This window comes from Neomonachus schauinslandi, chromosome 3 (genome assembly GCF_002201575.2).
Source record: "Neomonachus schauinslandi chromosome 3, ASM220157v2, whole genome shotgun sequence".
Lineage (NCBI taxonomy): Eukaryota > Metazoa > Chordata > Mammalia > Carnivora > Phocidae > Neomonachus > Neomonachus schauinslandi.
Genome location: NC_058405.1, coordinates 12476631 through 12486374, shown reverse-complemented (window position 1 = coordinate 12486374; position 9744 = coordinate 12476631). Strand labels below are relative to the sequence as shown.

General features: G+C 46.6%; 1 protein-coding gene across 2 annotated transcripts in view; it reads right to left on the bottom strand.

Annotated features, from left to right (window-relative positions):
• Positions 1 to 6986: 6986 nt before the first annotated feature.
• SLC15A1 (solute carrier family 15 member 1) overlaps positions 6987 to 9744 on the bottom strand; it is a 51167-nt gene continuing 48409 nt past the window's right edge. For both annotated transcript variants that reach the window (XM_021695930.1, XM_021695929.1), the window contains 2 exons: positions 8851 to 8958; positions 6987 to 7920 (listed from right to left, as the gene is read on the bottom strand). In XM_021695930.1, the coding sequence (XP_021551605.1) occupies positions 7729 to 7920; positions 8851 to 8958 (300 nt within the window). In that variant the 3' untranslated portion in view covers positions 6987 to 7728. The remainder of the gene's footprint in view (positions 7921 to 8850; positions 8959 to 9744) is intronic.

Genomic DNA, 9744 nt, shown 5'->3' with positions numbered 1-9744 from the left:
TGCAAGGAGACAGAAATTTCAGAGACCAGTCCGGAGGCTTCATGTGCACTTTAGTCTCTGATAAATGCCACACCCAACTGATACTTGGTTTTTATCCACATGGATTTCAACCTTCAGCCTGAAGATGGGACACGTCAACACCACCTACCTCTAAGGCTTCGTGGGCCTGGGCCGATGTTGTTGGCCCGGTGACAGGAGAGGGTCAGGAAGGGGGATGGCCAAGAAGAGAGGCTCGAGGGGCACAGGAGAACGCCTGCAGGGAGTTCCAGCAAATGGAGGGACTATTTTAACCTGTTGGTAATCTTCCCAGGGCAAAGATGGGGAGCCCAACTCAGGCCCGGAGGGAATCACATCCCATTTTGTTTTGTGACAAAATAAGGGCCAAGCAGGGCATTTGTATATAATACTCAGAGTCGCTCTGCGCAGATGCGATACACGGGAGAAGAAGAAAAGGTGTGGTGACCTAGGCTGGCATACCTTGCTTGAGAAAATGATCTACAAATGAGAAATATCTGCACCAGGGCTTCCAAACACCACTGAGGATGTTCCTTAGGAGACCCCTTAACACATCCCCACTCCCCCCACCAGAGGAAAATTAGCACATGTTGGCTCAAATAAATTAACATTCTCCTTTCCATAGATTCTCAGGGGTCACAGGCTGATTTGAACAGATCCAGAGAGCAAAGGGCCAAGAGGAAGGGCAAGGATGTGGGGGGTGTTTTGTGGTTGACAGAGGTGTGACCCCCAACATCTCATTACCCTTGTTGTAACAACAGCATGGAGGAACGCAAACCTTGGCTGGAGAAGGTGAGATGTACCCATGAGAAGTCCACAGGAACAGAAAGAGGACCATGTTGTAGCTCCGGCCCCATGCTTCTGATGCCCGTCATCGCAGTTTCTAGTGACTCATGATGCTTTAGAACTTGCAGTTTCCCCAGGAAAGATTCCTTCGGGTCGATGGGAGGCAGTTCATAGTTTTAAACAGTTGTCTTGATGACCCACGCTACATCTCCACGCACTTGCTAGATCTAAAGTTGTTGTTCCAGAAGGGCACATATTATCATTAATCGTAGTGTTGGCCTGTTTTTACTTTCTATTGTGCTGTTACACCATACCAGATGCTGGTGGTTTTTAACCTTGGTTGCTTATGAGAATTCCTGGGAGCATTCAGAAAAAAACGGATGCCCGGCCTGCAACCCCAGAGTTCCGATTCTAGTGGGTTAGAGTGGGGCCCAGGCATTGGTATTAAAGAATGGTTTAATTCTCAGGTGATTCTAAAAATCAGCCAGGGTTGAGAAACCACTGTTCTGAGAGCCTCCTACAGACATGCATAAGTCCACAGTGTGGCCCACAAGGCCCACATGATCAATCTGGGTCACCCCTCCCTCGTCCCTTGCTCACCACACTCCAGACACAGGGGCCTCTTTGCTGTTCTCAAACACACCGACTGTATTCCCATCGGAGGACATACGCCCTTGTTAGGGCCCGTTCTGGAATGTTCTTTCCCTAGACATTTGGCTATCTTGCTTCCTCATTCCATTCAGGTCTCTGCTCAAATGTCACCTCCTCAGAGAGGCCCTCCTTGGCCACTCCATTTAAAATACCAGCCTTCCCCAGTCTCTCTCCCTTTACTTCATAGCACTTGTCAACATCTGCCATTAGTTATATATTTACTTATCTGGTTGACATCAGTGCCTGCAAAACAGTAGAAGCTTAATAAATATTTGTTGAATGAATAAAAGAGTGGACAAGGATATATGTAAAATCATGCAAACTCGGGCTTGAAGGAAGTGCTCCGTAACCACGTTTCTTTCCCCGACTCACAAAACCCCAGTTGCTTACTCACTCTGCCTGGTGCCATCCTGAGGAACAGCGACCCCAACTAGAATTTGTACCTGAGTTCCAGACAGAATGGAAGTCCGCTAGTGCCATTCCCAAGAAAGAAGCTTCTAGAAATAGACACTCGGTATCTGATGAGGCCTTCTGATGTGTATGCATGAAAAATTTATAGTAAGCATTTCTGACATTTACAAAAGCCTTTTGTTGGCACCACATATTGCCAAGAATGTTCTCGTCCGCCATCTTGTGGCCAAGCTGGGGCACTTCCAGACAAACCGTGTGTCATGACCAGGCTTAGTCAAAAGGGAAGTTCCGGCAGCTGGGCTTGGCCAGAGCCATTTGGCAAAACACCTGGGGACATTTGACCAGGCCCCGGTGCTACCAATCTTCTTAGGTTCCCATTTTTTAGAAACAGGAAGCAATGGAGGTGACCGCTTGGTTTGGCGGCTTTTGCTGGGGGACAGCTCAGAGAAGTGCCTGACGGCCACCTGCCCCAGAGCCCAACCTTGCCTGACCTTTGTCCTCCTATTCTGACATGAACCCAGTCACACCGAGACCCCTATGATTTGGTCTGGGTAAATAAAGGCTTGGAAACGTCACAAGTTTATCTATTTATTAAATATATTAAATTATATATTATTTATATATGTTATATATTAAATAATATATATTGTATTATTATATATATATTAAAACACATTTAGCACAGCGCAGGTGCTTACAAAGGAGTTGTTGGAGGGATGAAATAACAATCGCCAGCCTTTACAGAGCACTCACTGCATGCCGTGCAGCGTGAAGCCCAAGCACTTTCCATACATAATCTCATCAATCATGTGGCGCTCTTCCCAGAACTCCCTTAGTGCCTGACACCCAGGGACAGTTGGTCCCTAAATCAGTCAGCGTGGGCTGCCATAACCAATACCACAGACCTGGTGGCTTAGACAACGGAAATTAATATTCTCACAGTTCTGGAGGCTGGAAGTCCAAGACCAAGATGCCGTCAGGGCTGGCTTCTGGCGAGTCCACTCCTTCTGGCTTACAGACAGCTGCCTTTTTTTATTTATTTGAGAGAACAAGAGGGGGGCTGCAAACACAAGTGGGGGGGGTGGGGAGGAAGGGGCAGAGGGAGAGGAAGAAGCAGACTCCCCGCCGAGCAGGGAGCCCGACTCGGGGCTCGATCCCAGGACCCTGAAATCATGACCTGAGCCCAAGGCAGACCCTTAACCGACTGAGCCCCCAGGCGTCCTCACAGCTGCCCTTTTGCTGTGTGGGGAGAGAGGGAGGGGAGAAAGGGGAGAGAGGGAATGAGAGAGGGAGAGAGAGAGGTATGGAGAAAGAGAGGAAAGAGAGAGAGAGAGAGGGAGGGAGAGAGAGAGAGGGAGGGAGAGAGAGAGAGGGAGGGAGAGAGGGAGGGAGGGGGGAGAGAAATCTCACACCTCCTCTTCTTAGGAGGACACGACTTCCTTCATGCGGGCTCACTCACGGGCTCCTGGGATGCCTGCTGTAGGTCCTTCATGCTCATTGGACACACATGGGTGACTTTGGGTAGCTGAGTGGGAGATACTAAGAATTCCTTCCAGGTTTGTAAACCAAATCAAGGACTCAAGTAAGTCCTACAGAAGTTCATTCTGACCAAGAACTAAAATCCGGGCTGAACAGCAGGGGGCAGCTGAGCGTGTCATCTCCGCCCCAAAGTCCAGCTTCGGGAAGGGTTCTTGGCATCTTTGGTGGTGACGGCAAGGCCGGGGAAAGCTGTCAAACTGAGTTCTGGGACAGGTGGCCTGAACCTCCCTTCTCTCTCTTTTCTGCAGCGAGAACGCCCCGAAATGGGGAGTCCTCATTCAGTGAATGTGAACACACAGTTCAGCAATGGGAGCGCTCTTCATGCCACTAGGCTCTACACTTAAAAATGGCCACATGGCAAGTGGTGTTAGGTATATTTTACCACAATTAAAAAAGCCACAGGACAGCTGGCACATTGTCTGCCGTCCTCTGCCTGCGGTGAGATGCCTGTCTCCTTTTCTCTCCAGCACGTCCCTGGCCACCACTCCTGTGGCTCAGGCCTCTCCCCTCCCCCCCAGGCCACTGCCCCTCCGGGTGAGACCCCGGCCCCAGCAGGCGATCTTCAGAGCTAATCCCACCGACCCCTGATCCCCCAGAGGAGCCACCGCTGGGACTCCCACCGGCAACCAGGGCGCACAAAACTCAGATCCCTGGGAGCGGCTTCCAGGGCTTTCAGAACATCACGAGGTCCTTAGAGGAGGCCCTGGCTCCTTCTGAGATGGTAAACGTGTTTAATCTTGTCTGTTTCTTGCTCTGAGTGCAGGGTTTACCAATCTCTCCTCCCCACATATGGCCCTCCTTGTCCTTCTAGCCCCGCCCGGGGCTGTCCATCCTGGGCTTCGAGGGAACTGCTGCCCCTCCGAAGCTTTCTGGGACCCCCTTCACCATGCCCTGCCCCCCCATCACCTGTTTGCATTTTGCTATGTGGAAGGAGACGGAATAGCCCGGGGGTTAAGAGGCAGGTCTTTCTCCTTGCTCCCACTCGCTTGGGTTCAAATCCCGGCTCGGCCCTCTGCTGGGTAGATAGTAACTTAAGCTGGTTATTCCTCAGTTTTCTTATCCCAGAAATGGGGGAAATAAGACCTTCTTTAGTATTGTTATAAGGATCAAACTGAGTTAATCCAGGCTGCCCATGAAACGTTGGCAGCGAGAGGCAGGTTTGTGGCGTGGCTGGCCATCTGGGCTCTGGAGCCAGACTGTGGATGTGACCTTCGGCAGATTACTTGGTTTCTCTGTGGCTGTTGTCTCCTCTGTCGAATGGGAATAACAACAGTAATCTACATTATAGGACTGTTGGAAGGATTAAGGCCTGTAAGCTTCATGCAATAGCGTGTGTAATGCTCTGTCTGCACATAGTGCCCAAGAAATGTTGACTACTATTGTTTGCCATTTAAAAAAAATGAGGCTGCCAAAAAAACTCCATAACGTATGACAAGATGTATGCAAAATGGTCAACAAAAACCCAACCTGGACATACATTTAATCAAGTAATTTTATAAGGTCTAAAATAGTAAGATAAATATTTTGGCACCCCAAAAGAAAAAAAATCCGCCAAATTTTTAAAAAATAGCAAGAGAAATATGAAAACAAAACAAGAATAGGCCGCTATGAAAACGATTCATATGTATGTTATAAAAACTCCTCAAAATAGTTTGGCCTGAAGGTACAGTCTTCCCCGCTTTCTGAAAGTTCACATTATGACACTTGACTTTTATAGAAGACCTACATTCGTACCTGTTTTGCTAGCAGAAAGAAATCCAAAGAGGATTTTTGCTTAAAAAAAAAAAAAGGTGAAAAGCAAAACTAGCAGGAAAGCATGAGAGCCCAAAAGACCCTGGGTTATTGATTCAGCCGCATGTGTCCCCTCAAGTTGTCCCCTCCCCATGACATTTGCTACTGTCCAATGTCTTGCACCTAGAACACCCATGCTGGCACCTGTCAGTCTGGATGATGTTTGGAATGACTCTGGGAACTTGGCCCCAATCAGCACAGTGCACCTGTTTCCCTTGGTGCTCTCCTCACATCATTCAAGGGCCAACGAAGATCACGTAGTCATCATTTCCATCCATATGCAAAGCATACTACAGTGTTAATATCGGAGTCGAGCGGGGAGTTCATTCAAATATTTGGGAGCCTACTGTGTGCCAGCTGCCCTGAAACAGAGGATTTTTAAAACCTCAGAGTGTGTGGTATTCTTTGCTTTGTAGGAGAAATGAGTTCAAAAATGTGAGACTTGCCCACTGTTACCCAGCAGCTGTAAGCACAGGTGGGACTAGAATATCTCTAGAGGATTTAGGATTAGCCCTCTTTCAGTTGTTGGCAAGAGAGATAATGCCCACCGAGTGTTCATCACTGTAGCCACTGGTTTGCCCCACCAGCAGCACATTATGTAAGCGGGAGGGCAGAAGGATCGCAGAGGCAAAATTAGTAGGTTCTTGTTGCTACCCTTGCACGCCAGACTTCGTTCATTAGGATCATTCCCATCTTCCATCACACCCATCCCAGCCCGAGGTTTAAAGTGTTTGTATAACATGTCGAGGCCCACCAAGATCTGGAGAACAGGACACATACAGAGAGCTTTCAGCCTAGGCAGAGCTGGACAGTGAGGACCCACCAGGGCGTAGGGTATGGGACAGCACACGGGGGAGACAGCCAGGCTGGGGGGATGGGAAAACTCCTGGGGGAAGTGGCCTGCATCCTAAAGATGAAGAGGACTCAGCCAGGCAGAGTGGGTGGGCAAAGTTGGTAGAGAATGCGTGTCTCAGGACCTGATTTTTCTTCTGACCTGGAGATGAGAACCTGACGCATTCCAGAAGAAAGTCACTGTTAGTCGGATTGGTGTGAGCAGAGAGAAAGGAGATGTGTCGTGAGGAAAAAAAAAAGCCTTGCAGGCCTCAATTAAGAAATGAGGGCTTGATCCTAAGGGTAGGGAAGGTCTTCAGCAAGGTTTCAGACTCACAATGTGTTTCTCACTCTGGGTTTTGAGCCTCCCCTTCATTCAGTCTCCACAGTTTGATGATGAGCTTGTGCATGAAGCATCTTGGAAGCCCACCCTGGGCCCTTTCTCCTGATGGGTCACGGGAGCAAGTCCCAGCATTCAGAGCTGTGCACAAGTTTGAGAACAGCTGCTTGTTTTTGTAGGAGTGACAAAGTAGAACTACTCTGGGTCTCATACCTGAGATAAATACCTATAGGACGAATCAAGCATGAAGTACTTACAACATTTTACAACAATTTTTGTTCGAGGGAGCGCCTAGGTGGCTCAGTCGGTTAAGTGTCCAACTCTTAATTTCGGCTCAGGTCGTGATCTTGGGGTTGTGGGATCGAGCCTCACGTTGGGCTCTGCGCTCAGTGTGGAGTCTGCTTGAGATTCTCTCTCTCTGCCCCCCCCCATCCCCCTCTAAAATAAATAAATGTTTTTTAAAGAAAGGAATTTTTGTTCAAGCAGAAAAAATGGTTGTATTGAGAAAAACACTTCAAGATGGTACATAAATATGCACCTGCAAAGCTCTTAGTAATAAAAGAGAAGCATAGGTATCTATATCCCCAGGAAAAATAGGACCAGGAAGAAACAAACCTTGATATTTCATGTTCCTGGAATTTATTGTATGTGGCCATTGCTTTTGTTCATACTTTTATCAACTCCTGATGACATTTTATTGAGCATACACAACTTTTAGAATCGGGACACAGGTTAAGGATTTCTTATCCTACCCCCAAAACACACTGACACTTATTCTTAAGAACAGGAATGTATTTCATACTTGAAACTCCAAAAATCATTACTGGCCTTTACCTGAGTGGTCTTTTGAGTCATACAAAATTTAAAAAGAGCTAAGGAATGGAAAAAATAAAACAAAAAAACAAAAGGTAATGTTATCAGTTAATACGAGCTGGTGCTTATTATTACATGCCATTCTAAAGCATGTAAATTCACTTTTCACATCGGCTCCTGCCTCATTTAACGGTGTTTTCAAAGAGGGTTAAAATGCAAACAATATGGAACTTTGCCACCCCTTCAAAAAATGACTAGTTAGTCCAAAATAACTTCATTTATGTGGCAGAAAAGGAGTTAAAGGCAGGGTGTGTATTCATCATTGTAGAAACAAGGGTGTATGTGTGTGTATGTATCTCCATGCTTTAAATATGACTTTTCTTAAAAGGAAAGGACTTCTTCCAGAGTTTTAGGTTCATTGCTGGCTGCTTGGAAAAGAGCTTTCTTGGTTCACAATTCTGAAGTCTTCCCCATCAGAATGTCCTGCAACCAGGGGACAGAAGTAAGGGCACATTCTGGACCCAGTCCGTCCTCCACTTGCTTCCTGACATTCACATCTGGGTCTGCGAGACAGGAGCCGTCGTGGAATGTATATGCATCTTTTCCAGGTTCTTTTTCTCATCCTCATTATCAAACTGAGCTTCAATCTCCGCTGGATTGATGTAAGTATAGAATCGGGCCATGATGGCAAATATTACGCAGACAGCCAGGAGCAATGCCGCAAATAGAATGTACTCAGCCCACTTGGAAGGAATTGGAGTTGGAGCAAGAAAAAAACAAAAACAATGCATGTTATGGTACTGTATGCATTGTGAGTGCATTTTCTTGCTACGTCTAGGTAGAAGGTGCTCTGCAATTAAACTGTGATGGAAAATTGGTAGGCGACTACCATAGATACAGAATGACCAGCTTTTCTTGAATGCCCAAGTATAAAGATAACATTTTTGTAACCACACTGGAGGGCAGAAACCAAGACTCTGGGAAGATGAGAGAAAATTTCTGAAAAACCCATGTTAAGAGACAGAGCTGGCCTCTAGAAGGATAGGGACCAAGAGAACAGCACCCAGTACTCTTGAGCAAAAAATAATGTGCTGAATTGTTCTAACTTAAGACCTCCATATTATTCTTTGGCAGAATCTTGAGGTTATGAGCACACAGCATAAGCCCATGCTCTGATGGGACTTGAAGGGGGGAGTGAAGAAACAGGTAGGGGAAGGGGCAACCCCTTTAGGAGTCATATGCTGAAATGCTGAAGGAGAGAGTTTCAGTTTCAGAAAAGCCCTCACTTTATGTTAGCTGGAAAAATTACAACCACCTTCAGAATGGCTCTAACTTTAGGTGTCATGAAACTTTCTGGAAAACATGTTTGTCTTGGGGCCATTACGCTGCATTCACTGAAGCTAGGAAAGATCTTTCCTTTAATAGTAAACCATATTAGGGTATAGGCATGTTAACCCAAATCTGGGTATTTTGGTTGTCACTTTCCAGCTGTACAACATCAAGTAGAAATATGAAGAATCTGCACACACTAGGCCAAAAGCCCATTTGGTCATCACCCTCTCCAGCTGGTTTTATTCAGCCGTTAGCTTAGATGACCATGTGTATACACAGGGGGTGAGGGAGAGTCATCACGACGATCATGGACACACACAGTCTCTTTCCCCACCTCATACCTGTTCGCTGATCTGGCCTGCTCCTGCTATTATAAGCACGATGATGTTGCCAATGGCCACCGTCAACAGCCATCCTGCTTGAAGCACCGACTTCATGTTGGAGGGGGCCTGGGGAAACAACACACAGTCAACCCCTATCTAGATGGCAACCACGGAGCTGGAGAACACCACTTACCAATGCATTTAGTTGGGCAGTCCGCCCTAAAAATGCACATCGAAAGTCAGGTTGGTTCACATATAAAAAGGATTATCACTTGGATGACACCCCAAACACTCAGGCACGAACATACAAGAAGCCCTTGTTTCCCACTCTCCACAGCCTTGCAAAATTGTTGTCCTCAGTTAAGTGGGCAAATCTATAGATGAATCAATTCTATGTCTATAGAAGAGTTTCCAAGCAAAGCCATCCATCCCATTCTCTTTCCCCTAAATGGAAGCCGCTCTCTGGGCCAGAAGCTTGCTCTGCTGTGAGCTTCGCTGCCATGTCACCGAACCCCTCTTGTCACCTATGATATAGTCATTTTGTTCAATTGTGAGGTCATCACAGAAAGGGATTGTCCAACTCATATTTACGATTTTTACTGCAAGACTTAAAGGTGCTAGGCGTTGTAGGGCCACAACGACCTTAACTGTATTTTGATGAAATTGTTGAGAAACTAGGCTCTAATTGGCAAAATTTACCTCATGAGTCTCATCTTTAACAGTTGAAAGCAATAATATCTTTTAACTTTTAAAAGCTAGGCCTTAATCAGTGTGTTTACTGGTAGCTCTGGAGAGATCTCACCTGAGCCTTAATGATTATGAGTACACAACCCAGAAATGAACACCATGATGAACAGCTGACATCGTTTAGTTGTTTCAGAATATAGAATCTGCTGCCTATCATGATCCTGG